Here is a 19,017-nt window from a genome sequence, read left to right as displayed (position 1 = left end):
CGCCGTAAAAACCCAATCATGCGATTAGCGTTACCGTAAATGTATTTATATGAATGTTCCATGTAAGATTGTGTGTAATGTAGATACCAAGATATTTATATGATGATACATTTTCTACAGGTGTGTTGTTAATATTGTACGTAGGAAGGGTGGTATTTCTTACAACACGGGACACGCGCATCGCCTTACATTTATTAGAATTGAGCCTCATTTGGGATCTTGCACACCATGATGTTACTATGCCAATGTCTGATCGAACAGTATCGCAGTCGCCAGGGTTAGAAATGACACGATAGAGAACACAGTCATCGGCGAATAACTTAATTGATGATTTAATTTGGTCGGGGAGGTCATTAATATAAATTAAAAATAATAATGGACCTAGAACCGAGCCTTGAGGTACACCGGAGGTTACTCGACCAGTGGAAGAGAAGTATTCGTTAGCATAAACGAATTGGGAACGGTTAGACAAAAAACACTTCAAGCAAGCACGTTAGGATCAATGTTGAGGTTACTTAATTTGGTTAAAAGTAATTCGCGTGAAACAGTATCGAATGCTTTGGCGAAGTCTAAAAAAATGCAGTCAATAATAAAGTTGGCCTTAGGAAGGAAGTGATTGCATCCTCACGTTCAACAGGTCAATCGGCATCGACTGATACCACTCCCACCTCCGTATGTAGAATTCCAACCACTTTATCGCCTGAAAACCGCCTTTAGGCATAGCTCCTGTTTTAAGTGGTCGGGGCCGGACCGGCCCGCGACGCCACGCCAGCATGGAAGTCATCGTGGAGGGGATGCCCATCATCCCCGAAGACCTCGCAGATAAAAGATGGCGCATGCTGCAGCGCGACAAACGTACCCAATGCAAGTCAGCGATAAGTTCGCCCCGCGAGAAGGCGAGCACGGCCGGAGTCGTTGTTAGGCCTAACGCAGTGCGACACCCGAAGCACCCGAGGGAGCCTCCTATCCCTCCACACTACTTAAAGAGGTGTTACGAATCCGCGGTGGTTCTAAAGTGTCTGGAATACACCCATCGACCGTCATGGAGGCAATGTGTGTTTGCACGGGACTGTCAAAGCAAGCTTGCGGCAAGGATGTGGTATGACTGGACGCCGTCGGCAACTTCGATGTCGTGGGTACTGGGGATGGGTACCGAGCCAACAGTTACGTGACGCTATCAACGCTAAAGGTGGGAAGTCAAACCTATCCGATTAAAGCCTATTTCCCAACTGAAGATCAAGGGAAAGGCATCCGCCAAATTCTTCTGCACCACACCCAACAGCACATTCAGGAGAATATGTCTGGGAGTGGTATGTATCCCGGTATAGTGGGGTTCCGCTGTCTAGGCGAGTCCGAAACCGTCCTGCTAGTTTTCAGGAGGCAGGGAGTTCCCCATTACGTCATGTACGGTGGGGCATGGCACCGATGCAATTTATTCCGGCACAAAATGCAAGCCTGCTTGCTTTGCTACCAGACCGGGCATCGCGACGACGTCTGTCCGAATTGAGGCACGACCAAAAAGTGTAGAGAATGCGGAACACCCGACATGACGGACGGGCACGAGTGCACGGCGCGTGGCCTGTTGTGCGGCAAGACCCACGTCACAGGAAGCCAGGAGTGCCGAAAGAAGTTTCAGGCCTTTTATCATCCGCCAGCGCCGACGCCAGCGCAGTGAGCGGCGGGCGCAAGAGCGGGAGGAGCAGCTGCAATCGCCGCCGCCACGGGGCGACCACCACCGCGGCCGATCGAGGGAGAGGCGCTCGCCGTCAGTCTCCTACGCGGATGGGGGGGTCGACCTGCGGTGGTGGCGGCGGCGGCGCCACGGCCCGAAGACGTCCGTCAACGAGCCATGGTCAGAGCCAGAGCCGGCAACCGTGGAGGCCACAGCAGCAGCAGCAACGACACCAAAAAAGGAGCCCAATCACAGGTGACGTCCCAAAGAAAGTAGGCCAGCATAGTCGCAGGGAGGGGGAGCGAGATGCATCCCGAAATAGTTACGCTTGACACAGTTAAGAGTCTACAGAAAACCATCCAAAACATGCAGACAAAAATCGCACAACAGGATACAAAGATTCGCGGCTACGAGAGCGGTCACTTCCCACAACCAATGGACAGAGACCGACACCCTAGAATGGCAACCAGCGCCGCATCAGTTCCTTCACAGACATCCGCGCTTATTAGCATACCAAAAACTACAGAAAGTGAAGAGTCCGATATGAAGAGCCCAGGGTCCACCGAACAAACGCAAAGCCAGCCTCATTCACAGGACTCCCACTCCAGCCCCGATTGGGGACGCACACCTAATGAAATGCGTAGAGCAACATGTTGAACGCGTGATCAAGGTGGCTATAGACGCCATCCTGCCTGCGATTTTTGTACGCTTCCAGCAGTTAGAGAACCTCATGACGGCACTCAAACAAAACCACAACGCGCTAGCCGCACAATCGGAAAATACACGCCAAAATTAGCGCTCGTCTAGCGCCCGTCCGGAGCAAACTCTCCCTCACCCCGCGATCGTCCCTCAGGCGGCACCCGTATGCGCAGCGGCAGTCCTCCACCCTTCCCGCCTGGACCTGGCCGTCCACGCACTCTCCAACAATCAACATGTTTGTAACGATAATTAACACCTGTCACGTTTGGCATTAACATGGCCTGCCACATTAACATTACCTTGGCATTAACAAGCCAAGTTAATCCACAAGCATGACCAGGACACGGGGGCGCTCCTGGCCGAGATGCGGGACAAGCGGCCTTAGGCATGCAAAACACGCTAGAGGAGCTCTTAGACCCTAACCACACAGCCCAAGTCCGTCGTCTCTCGCTAACCCCGGCTGGCCGCACAGTCCTCCGGAAGCTCAGTCTCGAGGCCATCCCCGATGTTGCAGAGTACATGACGATTCCGCGAAAGGTCAGAGGGCATATTTATGCCCCGCCTCTACCTCGCAACATTGACCCCGAGTTCCATCAGGGCCGTCGGCAGACCCGTACGGAAGCCATTTGGCGACGCTACGGCTCGCGAGACCGAGTGGTCAACACAGACGCAGCGAGACACCCTCGCGGCGATCTCATGACTGCGGTGGTAGCAGATCACAACGGAGTAATGATAGAACAGAAGACAATCACGGCTGGCCGAGTGGTAGAAGCGGAGCAAACCGCGACAGCCATCGCCATGCATGCGGAAGCGAATACTGTCATCAGCGATAGCAAGCAGGCCATCGGCAATTTCGTCCGCGGTAGAATTTCTAAACAGGCGTACCATGTCCTCCCGCGGTGCTCTCTAAGCGGCTTGAAAACCCTCGTGGGGAACCCCGCTCACGCGGCTGTGCCCGGCAACGTGTCGGCTCACAGTTTGGTTCGAGATCTCGCACGCCGAGCTTCGTCTGCGTATGCGGATGGCGGGAACGAAGAGGAGAGACACGAGGAACCCTGCGAGACTTATCACGAACGAGCCCATAGGCATCGCTTGAAACGTGGCACGCTCCGACGACAGGCCAAGCAACTTGATAAAACGCAAGCGGTCTCGTTTAGGCGACTCCAGACCCAAAGTACATTATCATACCCATACCCAAAGTACATTAACAAAACCACAGGGGGCAAAGAAAGCGACCCATGTAGGCTGCTCACAAACAGGGACACTCACACACATAATGTGGGAATGCACCTCGCTCCCGTTTTCTCATCTCCCCGTCAGCAGCGAAACTGACTGGACAGCCTGGCTCAGTTCCGGGGACGTTGACCGACAGCTTGAACTGGTAGACTGGGCGGAGAAGGCCAAGCAGGCCCAGGGCCTTACTTGAGCCCGATCCCTCGGCCACCTCTCGCCTTCCCCTTTTCAATAAAGTGTACGACCACCACCACCAACATACGCTCCTCGCCACTCCGTATACGTTTCTGAAGCGAAAATGGCGCTAAAGCGCGTATGCAAACAAACCAAGCCGGCGCGACGGCTCGTGTGATGCCATTAGGCCAATAGCAACGCGGCGTCGGCTTCGGCCAGAACGCGCGAGGAGGAGGCGGCATTCTTCAAAGCGTGGCTCTACTTTACGAAGTTTAAGGGATTTTAGCGCAGGGGCGCCCGCCGTGACGTCTGCCGGAGGCAGAGTTAACCAGGACGGAGCGCGCCTTCCTCCTCCCCATACGCACCAGCTGAGTTTCACCCGCCGAACGTCAGCATCGCCTCCGCGGCGCATCATCTTTTCTCTGCCGAGACTGCGGCGCGCTGGAAAAGCTGCAGCACCTCACTATACAAACAGTTGCGCCCTTTGGAGTGTATATTTGCCGTACAACAATAATCGCCATCTGTCTTGCCGGCATTTCCTTTCGTTAACGCTGCGGGCCGGGTACTTCCAAGACATGAACTGCATGCACGTTATCAGTATGACAGAGCATTCTCGACAAGAAAGTAACGAGCGCATCATTTTCAAGAAAGGAAATGCGGGAGCGACAGATGATGATTATTGTTGCGTGGCAAATGTACAGCCCAAAGGGCGTCAACTTTTTTCAGAGTGCAGCTCTGCGAGTTGCCAGTTAGCGCCGCAGCGCGAGAACCCCTCGTCAGCATCTACCGTCATTATGACCTCCCTTAATAGGCGGTGGAACGCATTCTGCACCCTTCGGGCTGCAACTTCCCTCGCAGGGTGCTCTTCCGTCCGTATCGCCCCTTTGTGCCCCGTGTCCACTCTTGCGCTAGTCACTCAGCATGGAATGCCAACTAGCCTGGTCTCACACCCTGCTTAAGTGTAGATTCGCACAGTTTTGGAGCTGTCAGTCTTGCGAGCAAGGATAATGTCATTCTTTGTTCATATCGTGTATCCAACAAACATTCCTTTTCCTAACGATAGCCGTACCCAGAAATACTTTGTTCTCAACCATTAAACGCTCATTCACCCATATACGAGTTGAGCCATCGACGCCCATATCGCAGTTCGCTAGCCATGCCTTCTTTGCCTTTTGTAGGGTCCCATCACGCTTTAAATGAGACTTGAATCGCAGCAGTATGTTATTTTTGTCTGGGAATCGTGTAGAGAGATGGTGACAGCTTTTAATGTTGGACGTCTTGGCTGACGAATTGCGGTACCTAAGTTATAAAGTGCGCTTCTGTGAGCCTCGCCGTACTGCCCTACGACACCTTGGAGTTCAAAGTTTGTGCTCCGCGAATATTTTTCGGCAAGTATCAGTCGTCCGTCCAACCCTTCAGTCTATTTCTCGCTTAGTACGTACCAGAGTTGCGTAACTACTTGCCATACTCAATCTTTTCTGTGTTACATTTTCAAAAAAACACCTTACGTGTTTCGCATTCCAAATCTCATTTAATTCATCCTGAATAAGCTTGTCGCGCACTACTACGTACCACAATGGTCCTGTCACACAAGAGGATGACGACACGCCCAGCACGCTAACGGTACGCGAGTGATGGAAACATGTTTCCGCCTCATAGTTCTTCGCAGCAAAACTATTCCTTTTTTTTCTTTTTCTGCGCAGGTTGGTATCGTAAGCCATGGTAAAGAATTATGTAGCAGCAACAGCTACTCCTTCTACACCGACGTTTCCTACTACGTGGATTGGATCGATCGTCAGATGAAGAGGCCACTTCCAGGTGCGGCTCAAGCAGTACTCAACGCCAGGACTTCACCACCAGCGCTAATTCGCCCATAGAGGTTATCGGTCTTTGTGAACTAATAAATGGAACAGCCTGACGCAGAAGGGCTGTATCGATGATGTTTCCGTTTTACGTGCGTCCCTGATTTAAATATCTGACTTAACGGAAGCAATGTTCACGCCATTGAGTGTGTCTTCCGCACGTGGCCGCTTTTTGAAGCAATGAATATGAAGGAATTGCATTAGGTACTTAGCTTCATGAATAATATACAGTGCCTCAGCATCACAGAGACTTCTATTGCAGTAATGGTCTAGTGTAGATTTTAATTTGTTTCACGTAATATTGTAATTATTCTAAACGATAGTCGAACAGCCCTTTTATCTTGGCACAGTGTTTTTGTTTTGTGGCAACGAATATTAGATAACGGCCTTAAGCGCACCAGATGTGCAGTTGCTCAGCAACTGAATATATTTCAATAGCAAATATCTTGCTCTGATTGCTTCCTTTCATATTCTTACGTTGCAGAAGTCTCATATAAAGATGTACTTACAATATTTGCAAGAGAGACAACGATGCATAAAAAAGATGGCTGTCGAGACTGATTCCACCTCCACGCGTCAAATCATCTTCTGAGTGGCGCCACCCTTGCTTGCGCCGTAACATAACCCGGCCTGTAAAGGCGCCGTATCGACGCCAACTATAAGGGAGGTGAACTCGCGGCAAAGTAAAGCTTCAGCCGCGACAAATGCGTAGGATCCGTGGGGAGACGAGTCCAGCGAAGCGATCGCGTAGTTTACATCCCCACGCTGACGCATTATCGTGTAGGGAGCAGCTTTTCAGACAAGCTCCCGCAGCGACATGATGTCCATAGGAGGACAATGGTGCCAGAAGGAAATCGACCGTCCCGCTGTTGGTTGTCGTACCGGACCCTCAGCGCGACCTGTCACTCAGTGAGCCGGAAGCCGGCAATCTGGCGTGCCGTGCGAGCCCGTTGCGAAGACGTCTTGAGCATTTTAAGTGGGAGTGCTCGTCAAGGAAGGAAGCAGTGTGTCTAAGGGCAAAGAAGGGCGGCGCCCGAACGGAAGAAGGCCGAGAAGATCGAGACCACGGTGAAGTAATGGTACTGAGGCCCCATCCATGGGGTGAAGGCGCCAGCACAGCAGGTTTTTTGTGGCGGTGGCAGATAGCACAGGCTGTGCTATCTTTCACAGTTCAGTGCGAATATCGTGCAGGTAAGAAACGGCCAGCATGAAAGTGTTCGGTGTGGTCGACAGGATGACGGGAGAGGCAGTCGGCGTCATTGTGTAAACGGCCCGACTTGTGTGAAACAGCAAATTACTACTTTTGCAGCAGTAGCACAACTGTACCCAATCGTCAATTGGGGTCTATAAGTCAGGAGTGCCAGCACAAGGCGTAGTGATCGGTAAACAATGAAAATGTGCGGCATACAAATAGGGGCGGGATTTGGCAACTGCCCAAACTAATAACGCCAGGCACTCGCGTTCGGTAATTGAAAAATTCTTCTCGAGGGGTGATGGGAGGTGGCTGGCGTATGCAGTGTTACGCTGCATGCCACAGAACAAGTACAGCCCCAATTCCATGACTACAGGCATTCGTGTGAAGTTCAATGGCGTCATATGGATCGTTAGGAGCCAGCAATGGGGGCGTCCTAAGCAAGCGTGTGCGGACGGAGAAGGCTTTTGTTTGCGCAAGACCCTTAGTGAAAGCAAAGTCATTCTTAAGTAAGTCAGTGAGTGGACAAGCGGTTTCGGCGAATTTCTTGATGAAATGGCGGAAATACGAGCATAACGCAACAAAGCTTCTTACGTCTGCGGCGGAAGACAGAACAGGAAAGCTCTCGAGAGCGCTAATTTTTTCAAGGTCAGATTGAACGCCAGTGGCACTGACGAGGTGGCCAAGGACGGTAATTTAACAAAGTGCAAAGTGGCGCTTGGATGAGTTCAGTTGCAGGCCTGCGCTTTGTAAATCATAAAGAATAGCCGATAGACAGGTTAGATGACTCGTCAAAGTTGGTGAAAAGACTATTACATCGTCTAAATAACACAGACATGTGGGCGATTTATAGCCACGAAGTAAGGAGTCCATACTTCTTTCGAATATTGCCGGGGCATTACTAAGGCTGAGTGGCATAGCCTTGAATTGGTAGAGGCCGTCAAGGGTTACCAAGGCAGTTTTCTCACGGTCCGTGTCATCTACCGAGATTTGCCAGTAGGCTCATCCGACGTCTATCGATGAAAAGTACTTGGCTACCACCAAGCAGTCCAAGGCGTTATCAATATGCTGCAAGGGGTAGACATCCATGCGTGTGCTATTTTTGAGGTGCCTGTAATCAACACAAAAGCGCCAACTGCCGTCCTTGTTCTTCACAAGGACCACAAGGGACGCCCACGGACTGTAAGATGGCTCTATATGGCCTTTAGCCAACATATATATCTTATCGACTTCTGTTTTTATAACTTCTCGTTCAGCATTCGTAACGCTGTAGGGCTGGCGGGGTATCGGATTAGCATTTGGAGTGTAAATGCGATGGGTCATTGCCGATATATGGGCTTAGGGGTGGCTGTAAAAGTAAAAAACGTTGCGGTAAGTTTCCAACAGACGGTGGAGGTCAACAGCTTCTGTCGGATAAAGATCAGCTGCTATTATCTTGCTAAATTTGTAAGGGTTGGTGAGTTTGGGGTTCCCTGTAGAGGGCGACGGAATTTCGACTTAAGAGCTGATATCTCGCAATCGTCCACAGGCGAGATGTCACCCAAAGTCATGCCTCTGGGAACAATTTGAGTCAAGCAGCTCAATTTAAATAGAGTCAGCGAAGCTTGATTGCCTATAACAGTGAGCAAGGTATGCCGAATGGCCAAATTTCTTTCAAGCAATATGTATACGGTGAGAGATAGCACATAGATGCCATCAGGAACACATGGGAACGACAGTAGAGTGACGTTCGCAGTGGCTTGCGGCGACAGGTTGGTGCCTTCGAGAAAGCATAACCGTGGTTGTGTGCCTGGTGGATTATAGAAGCCATGGGGCAGTTCAAGCTGAATTAAACTAGACCTGCAATCAAAGAGGGCTGAATGGGACGACAAAACCTCTAAGCTTAGTATAACGTCATAAGGTCATTGTTCCAAAATGGCAAACAAAACAGTCGTTAGGGTCCCCGCGATGCAAATGCGAGCGGTGGACATACGAAGCACGGTAGGCGTTCCTCCATCGGTAACGTGGAGGGTGCGTGATCCAGCGGGTGTGAAGACTTTTGTCAAGCATCGGAGCGATTGCGCATTTATCGCAGTACGTGCGCGCCCATGTGAGTGAGGGCTGGGACACTGACGCCATCGACTAAAACGTCCGTCAGGTTCTGTTTCGTCGGCAAAGACATCAAAGGATTTTGCGGTCGCGTCGTCAGAGCAGCGTTTCCTCCTGGAGCTGCATCGCTTAGTTTACGGGAGACAGGCGCCAGGGCTGGATCACAGACCGCGGACGACGAGCCCGCGGCAACGGTGACGATGATCGACGAGCTGGTGGCGAACAGGACTGGTGACGTTGGAATGACGGCGAGGGACTGTTCCAAGGAGTCCGAGTGTCATTGTTTGGCTCTCACGGTGCTAATGAAGACTGGTAACAACGCTCGCTCTGTTCGGGGTGATAATAACTGGTGAATGGGGGTCGCACAGGGGAGGAGACAGTACGGTTGTTACCATGGCGAGGAACGTGACCGATACGCTGGCAGGCAAAACAGATTGGTTGATTGTCTGCGGTTCGCCACTCGGCGGAATTTCAGTAGCGAGCAGGAGACCACGGACCAGCTGATCAACCTGGATCATGCGAGAGCTGTGAAGCCGCAATGGTATATACAGAAGTAACTCCACGATTAGCGAGTTCGTCGAGTACTATTGCCTGCACAAACGGTGCTGTAGGCAAGTTGTTCGGCTCACTGGGGCGGGAAAAAAAGGCTGCAGGAGCCATGGCTTCACGTTCTTGGTGCACTATCTGCTTAAGCTCATCTGATGATTCTGGTCGCTGCACTCTTAGCTAGTTGTCACAAGAGATTCTCGCAGCTGTGTTCGGCAGACGTCCGAACGGCGTTGCAATGCGGTGGCTCTTGGCCTGTTAAATGTGTTGACACTCTTTTATGATGTCCTTTATTGCTTCACAGTTTTTGTACCTGAGGACGTTGAAGCCGTCGTCAGCAATCCACTTTAGTACATGCCCAACCTTGTCTGACACAGCCATATCGCTGTGGGCCTTACGGTACAGAGCCAGCACCTCCATGATGTAAGAGCCGTATGATTCTGTGGTCGTCTGTGCATGGGTCGCTAGTTCTTTCTTAGCGGTGACCTTCCGCAGGGCAGCACGGCCAAAGTCCCTCAGATTCTGTTTGGACGTGTCCCAGTTGTCCCTCGTGGTTGTGATACCACACCTCCGCCGTTCCTTGTTGGTAGAAGACCAAGTTAGCCAACATAATTGTCGGATGCCATTTCTTGTGGGCACATATACGCTTATACGTAGCGATGCAGTCTTCCACCCCGAGGTAGTCGGTGCCGCAGATCGTTCCTTGATCTATAGGCTGAGCCAGAGCACAGCCATCAGGATTACAGGCGTTGATGTGGGCCGCGCCATTTCGGGTGCTGTTTCGTCCATTATGTTTTCCAGTCCGAGGTGACGACCACTGCGGAGCTCCATTGTTGTTTCTCGTAAAATTAAATTATGGGGTTTTACATGCCAAAACCACTTCCTGATTATGAGGTACGCCGTAGTGGAGGACTCCGGAATTTTCGACCACCTGGGCTTCATTAACGTGCACCTAAATCTAAGTACACGGGTGCTTTCGCATTTCGCCCCCATCGAAATGCGACCGCCGTGGCAGGGATATGATAGCATAGCCACTGAGCAACCACGGCGGGCGCACTTCTCACCAATGTTTTGTGTTGCAGAAGTCACATATAAAGATGTACATACTATATTTACATGAGAGGCAACGATGCATAAGCAATATGGCTGTCGAGACCGATTCCACCTATACACGTCAAAGCGTATTCTTCTGACTGGCGCCACTCTTGGTTGCGCCGTGACAATATCTTATCGAATATAGGCCTATCTCATGTCTCCGCACCATGTTCGTAAAACTTTTCTTTCGTTAAGGCGAGAGCCTCAAGTGGTTTGTTACAATGGCCCATACCCGAAAAAAGCTGCATCTTGCCTAGTAGGATGAAAATTATCATAATCAGGAATGCTTTAAGCCACCCTAAACGAAAGAAATAACGACGTAAAGAAAGAACGAAATAAAGAATGAACGGAAAAAAGAACACAGAAACAAAGAACACAAGAAGGAACGAAAGAAAGTATGAAAGGAAGAACAAAGACAGATTGATAGAATGTTCAGGTAGTGCATTAGTTTCACGCACGCGTCGCTGAGGAGGTCGGCCTACTAACTCTGTCCTACAAAAGTATCGACAACTGCACGCGCGCCCTCTCGTGGGTTCCAAGGAGCAGAGCTAGCAGACGATGCACCACTCTCGCCCGTGCATTCTGTGGGTGCCTGAAAGCGCACTCAGTCCGCGCTTGAACCGCTTCCTTGCAAATATTTGTGGCCTAAGCTAATCAGAAAATTCAAATGACACAGACAATAAGTTGAACGAGACCGGAGTACGTTGAAATAAGAAGCGTACGTTTCCGAAGCAGCTCCTTCTTCCGAGCAGTTTTCAACAGTAGTGGTGATACAGGGCATTTTTTCTTCGCTCTTTGCATGTTTTGAAATTCAGCGTAACATTAAGCATAGATAATATTTCGGTCAGCTGATAGTGCTTGTTTTCTAGTTCGCAAAAATAGGCAGGTTGAGAGCTTACTGCAACTTTCGGAAACGTCATTGCGCACCGAGCGCTCTAATAGTGGGCAGTGCATAATACGCGCTAATATCGCTTTCGTTGCGTTAGTCAGTGCTCGGCAGTATTCCCACAGTGACACGGTACCTTTGACTTGAGGGTATTTTGTTTACATAATACTCTAGTAGCTTTACTTAGGAGACAGTTGCACTGCATCTGTGGTTGATTAGCAACAAGAGTACCTTCCAAGAACTAGAAAATATAGCATGGCTACTAGTCTGTATAAGGCGCCGATATTATTTTTATTTGTTTTTAAAGATATTCATTTATTCCAAGACTTCCCACTTTAACTAGCCCCAACCTCTCCTACGCCCATGTACACGTGCAAGGTTCGTAGATATAAAGGTATGTTTGCACTGTCACCCAATTCACTTGCAGATAAATTCGGTGTATTTCTACACGCATTGGCTCTAAAAGCAGACTATAGCCAGGAAATCTGAGTTACACGGTTTTTGTAGAGATGCAGAAGAATGAAGTTACACTTATTTAGGAATTGGCTTTTATTGTAGGTATGCAGAACAAGCCTTTTATTTGAAAGGCTTGCTGTAAGCACTGATTTGAAGCGTGTTCTGTAGTAGGATACAATTATACAAACAACAGTTAGCAAATAGCACCATTGTCCACACCGTCCTGTAGAACTCCACTGAACAACAAAACAATAAAAACAGCTATGTTCGACTATATCACGGAAGCAAGAGGCATAAAAATTCTTAGGCTTGTCATTTCTTATGGCCGCTGGAGCAACGACGGATTTCATGGAACCTAAGTACACGCAAGAGTAATAACTACAAGAATGTCTGTTTCAGGACACGCCCAGGAAAAGTATTGGTTAAAACAAGTTGGCGGGCTAGTTGATTAGAATCCATGATAGAGTGTATAAGCGTGACTGAACGAGGACGTACAAACAGAAACAGCGCTTCATTTTCAACTATAGGTTTTTATTTTCGCACGCGTCGATAAAAATATACCGTACGAGCGGAAGCAAACGTGACAGCGAAAAGGAACATTCAGTGGTGCATTTCGATAAACCGTACACGTGTGCAAGGCACGGTGAAAACATATACAGTGAAAGCTCGTTAATTCGAACTTCAATAATTCGAATTTATGGATAATTCGAACTGTACGATTTGGTCCGGCCAAGCTCCACAAAAGTCTATGTATAAAGAAGTCCGTTAATTCGAACACGAGAAGGTTCCCTCACGGATAATTCGAACTACGCTCGCCTGGCACACGGCCAGAAAAACGCGCCTACTGCCTACACACAAGGCTGTATTGCCTCCGAAACGGAGAGAACAGCGAGAGAAGGCAAAATCGGAAAAAAATCTAACCGACGTGGGGTCAGCCAGAAGGCAGCGGCGGCTGCCGCCTCTCCGTTCTACGTAACCTCCGAGACTTCTTGCCCGCTGCGAATCTCGGAGGCTTCGCAAATCTTGTACAGCTGCTAATGCTGTGCGGAGATGGCACTGCAAGCGCCAAAACACAGCGAATCAAGTACGTCGCAGCTGCGCTTGCAGTCAAGAACCAACGAATCAGGGCCTTGGCCACCTTCACATGTTCAGCGTCTTTGTCTCGGCAGTCTTCATCTGTTGTGCACCTCTGTTTTCAGCTTAGGAGGCATCGGCCGTCGCGATTCATTGTGATGGTGTTAAGCCTCGGCTAACGTTCGTTTCTTTGGACATCGGTGGTGTGCCACAGTCGGACCCAGAGCTTCGACTCGAAGATGGCCTGTGCCCGCGGCACACGCCATCACTTTTTGACTCGCCAAATTTGTGACATGCCCTACTGCTTCCAAATCGCAGTGTACTGTTGCTCTCCTTCACTTTCGTTAGTTCGAACTTTCGTTAATTCGAACTGAAGCGGCTTCCCCTTGCGGTTCGAATTAACGAGCTTTTACTGTACTGCAATGCTTACAAAGATAAACCGAGGAATTGTATCTCATTTTCAGATAGCGAGACTGATGGCTTCGTCACGCAATTTTTCGATAATTTCGCAATTTCATAGGCCTGCACAATCGCCCTTGTCATCCTGCTATGAGCCCTATACAGAATCGAAGGACTTTCAGACATGAGGTTGCAGACACCATCTCGGCAATGAACACCCAAATGACCCGAGTTTGCCCTAGTGACGTTATATAGATGTTATTTTAATCTCACATTGATGCATCTGCCGGTTTGACCAACATACGTTCTTCCTTATGAAAGCGGAATGGCATAGACAACGTTATAAGTGCAGGTTACAAATTGTGTGCGATGTTGAGCAGAACATGCGTGCCCTTTGTTATTCGCTGTAGTAACCCGTTAGCATAGCTTCTGTAGACGCTCATGGGTAGTGAAAGCCACGTCCGCCCTCGATTTCGCCGCTATTCTTCTGAGAATATGTGAAATGCAATGAATGTATGGTATTACCGCAACTTTCTTTTCTCTAGCATTGGTACTGCTTCCATTGGATGGGTTTTACATTGACTGCTTAATCCCTCCGCGACGCTGTCACGTTTGTTTCCGGTCATACGCTATATATTCATTGATGCGTGCGAAAATAAAACCTAGAGTTTACAGTAACGCGCTGTCTCTGTGTATCTGTTTCTTTCTACGTCTTCGTTCAGTCGCGCTTATACACTCTATCACAGAAATAGCAAATATCGATGTTGACTAGAGTACGTTAGAGCATTTATATAATGCACGACACACTTGAAACAACATTTGGCCCATTTGACGCAATATTTTAATCTATGTGCACGTTATCTGGGATATAGCTTGCATGCACAAGGAAAATGCAGTAAGTTCAGCTGCAGATGTTATCGTATTTAAACTTTATAAAAGGGCGCCGACACCTGAAAATCACGTCTGACATTAAAACATGTTAAAGCCTGTTGATTCTTTCAGGCGACATAGAAACTAATCCGGGTCCCATTACTGAAAAAATGTTCGCCGAATTGCCATCAGGACAGGCTCGCATAAGCAACGAAACATCTGCACTAACCTCCAAAATTGCCTCTCACGATGATCGTCTATCTAAGCTTGAGTCCCTTGTCGCCTACATCAAAGATGTCGGTGAGCGCGTGCAGGAACTAGAAAATACTGTTTCTGGTCTCTCAGATATGATCCAAAAAGTGGAGCGTAAGAATGACGGCCTTGAAAATCGGTCGCGATGGAATAACCTGGTTATTTATGGATTATCTGAAACACTGAATGAAACACCTGAGGCACTTCTTGCTTCAGTACTAAGCGTGCTAACGTCAAAGCTTGACGTCACGTGTGATAATATCGAGCGTTGCCACAGACTTGGGCAAAAAAGGACAGGTAAAGATAGACCAGTAATTATCAAACTGTTCGATTTTCGAACTAAATTAGATATCTTAGCTAACGCACGCCAACTGAAAAGTTCAAACATTTACATAAGTGAAGACTTTTCTGCACGCGTGCGACAGGTGCGCAGAAGCCTATGGCAGAATTCAACGGAACTGAGAAAAGTCGCAAAGAAAGTACGGTTACAACAAGAGCACCTCAATATCGTACCTGTGACACGTACGTACGATGTGACCAGTAAGTACCTGTGACATTTGTTGGCTCCTCGGCACGTGCAACGCGAAGAGCCAATCCCTTGAATATTGTTCCCTTTCGAGCTCACTTAGATAGCTTCAAATTTTTGTTTTTGCCATTTACCATTGAATTGTGGAACACACTACATACTAATCTCCGATAATTGCCACTTGAGCGTTTTGTAGACAAAGTTCGTTTACATGTGACATGTTGATTGTATGTTATCTTGATGTACTTACCCACTCCTGCTATGTCTCAATTTTGAGACAGCAGTATTTGTAGATAAAAATAAAATAATACAGTGACCACCGCTGGACCCTTAGCTCGGGGCGCAAAGGCAAAAAGGTCATGTGTCGACAATCGATGTCGACCTATCGCAGGGCGCGACGGCTAGATTAAAGCCTTTCGCTACCTTTAAAAGGTATAGGGGCTTTACAGCCTACTGCCGCGTATGTTTACTTCACAATGGGTTTGTTATGTCTCGCAAGAAGTCTTACCCCTCCATTTGTATAGCTCAATGCACTACCACGTGTGCAGCAGGCTTTCGCTTTCACGTGTTGCAAGAATGTAACATGCTGCTGAACTTATTTTTTGACATAACACTCTGCCTGGTACGAGCTTTTAAGTCAACTGTTTTGCTTAGGTCTCCAGCGTTCTGAGAGAGGCTGTATACAGGCAACATTTTTTCTCGCTGTTTTTATTCGCCAATGTCAACTCTGCTTTCATATGCATTTGTCTTTCATGTTTTGTTAATCGCGGTGCTTTCGTGCTTGCTATTCGGCGAATGTCACGCCTTTTACCAACGTCTTGGCGCGGCAAAGACGACATAGACCAGAATAAGTCGAGAAATAGTCATTTTGTAGAGAACCTCTTTGCGTACACAAAACGCAAATGCTCCTGGCCTCTGCCATGTTCAGCTGCCTAAAAACATTATAAGTTACGATCATGAGCAATAGATAGTAGTGTCTGACGCAAGGAAGCAGGAGGAACGATACGTTCAGCTCGGAGAAGTAGAATATCCATGTAGGACAATTCGGACTGTACAGCAGCTTACGCCTGTAACTCTGGCGGAAGGTCCGCCGCAGTTCTCCATCCTTTTACAATTTTGTCTTTTAATGCTTGGCACACTGGATCTGCCTGTGTGGCTGCTTGGAATTCCTCCTTTGTAATACAAGATGAAACAAGACACTATTTCCTCATCTAGTGCTGGTTTACATCCGGGAGGGACAGGTAGGCGTGACAATGCGTCCGCAATGACATTTTGGTCACCTTTACAGTACTGAATGGAGAAATTGTAATACAGCAATCTTGCATTCCACCTTGAAATTCATAACGGTCGCTGTCCAAGACCCTTTGAAGATAGCAATGCGACTAGAGCTTGGTGAACAGTTCGTACAGTGAACTGTCGACCCCACTAGTAAACATGCCAATGTTCACACGCAAACAGACATGCCAATGCTACCCGTTCGCCTACTGAGTACCCTCGTTCTGCGGAAGATAATGTACGAGAAGCAAAAGCTACTGTAAAGAGCTCATTTCCGCATTTTCGCTGTAGGACAGCTCCTAAGCCAACGTCAGAAGCATCAACCTTCACAGCAATAGGCAGATGCGGTTGAAACATGCGTACCACTGGGCGTGATGCAAGTACGTCTTTAATAGCCTGAAAGCTGCATTCAGTATCCCGATCCCAGACAAAGGCTTGTCCTTGCCTTAGGAGTTTCCTTAACGGTTCCACTACGTCGGCATAGTGCGGGATATATTTAGCATGATATCCCGTGAGGCCCAGAAATGAATGTAGAGCCTTTTTGTCCTTAGGCTGTGGTGCCTCCACGATTGCCTGAATTTTACTATCCATCGGGGAAACGCCCTTTGCGGAAAATATTATGTCCTAGGAAAGTTAATTCTGGGACACTAAATACGCACTTGTCGTTAAGCTGCATGCCTGCATTACTTATCCTAGACAGGACTGTTTGCAAATTTTTATCGTGGTCACGTTGAGTGTGACCCCATACAAGCACATCATCAAGGTAGCACAAGGTTCCAGGACAGTGTTTCAGAAAAGATGACATGATCTGCTGGAAAGCGGATGGCGCAGATGCCAAACCGAAACACACACGCTTGGAACGGAAAAGACCGTCATAAGTTGTAAAAGTGTTAAGCTCACGGCTTTTCTCGGATAATAAAACCTGATGATAAGCGGACTGCAAGTCCAACTTACTAAAGACCGTAGCACCAGCGAGTCGATGCAGCAGTTCGTCAGCTCTCGGTAGTGGAAAGGCGTCGATGATGATAGCCATGTTGGGGTCTCGAAGATCGGCGCAAAGTCTAATGAAATTGTCCTTCTTTCGAACGGTGACGAGCGGAGAAACCCACTCGGACGCAGTGACTCGTTCGATGACATCAGCTGATTCCAGGCATTGCAGCTCGGCGGAGACTTGCTCCCGGAGAACCAGAGGTAGAGGACGCCATTTCGCTGAGACTGGTTGCACTGAAGGTCTGAGACGAACGTCGTGGAGGAAGCCCTTTACAAGTCCCAATTGCCCTGAGAACAGATGGGCGAACTCTGTTGGAGCGTTGTGCGGAAGAGACGGAGGCTGAACGCTTGGGTCAGCTGGAAGTCCTGATACTTCACATGTGAGCGAAGACCCTTGAATGTCAATGCCCAAAGCTTGAATGGCATCTAAGCCCAGAGGAGAAGTGCCTTGGTTCATGACGTGAAATGTCACTACTGCAGCGTTGTTGCGATACTTGACGAGCACGGAGAAATGTCCTGAATGCAGAATTTCTTGCTGCGAGTAATTCTTGAGTCGAAGACTCGAAGGAGACAACGGAAAAACCTTGAAATGTTCTTCGTATAGGGAGCTGTTCATCAGCGACATTGTAGCTCCTGTGTCCCCGAGCAACTTGAGCGTAGTATTCGCAATGAGGACTTCGGCGCGAATTGTTGCCGGGCGGAAATTCGGTGCTTGAATTGTAAGCACAAACGGGACTGTAGAGGCTGATTCTGTATCAGCGGTAACGGAAACAAGCTGCGTTCGAGCAGTAGGCTGTCGCTGCGTTCGGTTCCTCGAACGACAAACCGAAGCGTAATGCCCCACTTTTCCGCACGCACGGCAGGTAACGTGCTTTGCCGGACAGGCTGGATCGGATGCGATGTGATGAGGTGAACCACATCGGTAGCAATGGGGTGCGAATTCTCGACTGGCTTCGCGGAGTTCGGGCCGGGCGTAACGTTGGCCGGCCGCTCGAGGATGCGACTGTCCGCCACGCCATTGATCGCCATCTTGAAGGCACCGGGTCGAGGGAGAAGGGGGGCGGGGACCGCCATCTTGCGCACCCGGGCGAGGTAGGAGATGGCTGGCGACGCCATCTTGGCGTTGCGTCGAGACGCACTGAATAGACGAGCTGCTGAAGACTTGAAGCTCCTTGTCAACTTGCTCCACGCTTCGTCCGAATTCCTCGGCTTTCTTGAGCGTGAGGGACGATCCTTCGTATAGTAGCCCTTCTCGTACTTTTTTTGATGCGACGCCTTGGAGGATTTGGTAGCGAAGAGACTCGTCATGCCAAGCGCCGAATGCACAAGCAGGCGCTAGCCTTTGTAGCGCGGTGACGAAGTCCTGGAAGGTTTCCCCAGGTAGTTGCTTCCTGTCCCGGAAGATAATATGGTGCACCAGGGGATTGGAGCTTTCTTTGTAGTGCTGGTCGAAGATGCGAAGAATGTCTTCGAACGTAGCGGCGGTCAGGTCCGTTTGCGACGCGAGGTCATAGTAGAGACGCTGCCCCTTCAAGCCTGAATTACTCAGTAAAATGGCTTTCTTCCTCTCGTCTTGTAATGCTTCGCATCCGGTCGCCTGAAGAAACGTGCAAAAAGAACGTTTCCATGTGAGCTACGGTACCGGAGGAGTACCAGGTAATGCAAGGAAAGGCGGCATGGGTGGTGCGAACGCCATGCTGGGCACGGAGAACAAAGGCGGGGGAGTTG

At 49.1% G+C, this 19,017-nt stretch overlaps 1 protein-coding gene across 2 annotated transcripts in view; it reads left to right on the top strand.

Moving 5' to 3' along the window:
- LOC135898283 (complement C2-like) overlaps positions 1 to 5,731 on the top strand; it is a 240,593-nt gene extending 234,862 nt beyond the window's left edge. For both annotated transcript variants that reach the window (XM_065427150.2, XM_065427151.2), the window contains exon 19: positions 5,482 to 5,731. In XM_065427150.2, coding sequence (XP_065283222.1) covers positions 5,482 to 5,655 — 174 coding nt within the window. In that variant the 3' untranslated portion in view covers positions 5,656 to 5,731. The remainder of the gene's footprint in view (positions 1 to 5,481) is intronic.
- The last annotated feature ends 13,286 nt before the right edge of the window (positions 5,732 to 19,017 follow it).

Source organism: Dermacentor albipictus, chromosome 5 (assembly GCF_038994185.2).
Source record: "Dermacentor albipictus isolate Rhodes 1998 colony chromosome 5, USDA_Dalb.pri_finalv2, whole genome shotgun sequence".
In the NCBI taxonomy this organism is placed as follows: domain Eukaryota; kingdom Metazoa; phylum Arthropoda; class Arachnida; order Ixodida; family Ixodidae; genus Dermacentor; species Dermacentor albipictus.
The sequence above is the reverse complement of the archived record's forward strand: the minus strand, read 5'-3'. Positions and strand labels throughout refer to the sequence as shown.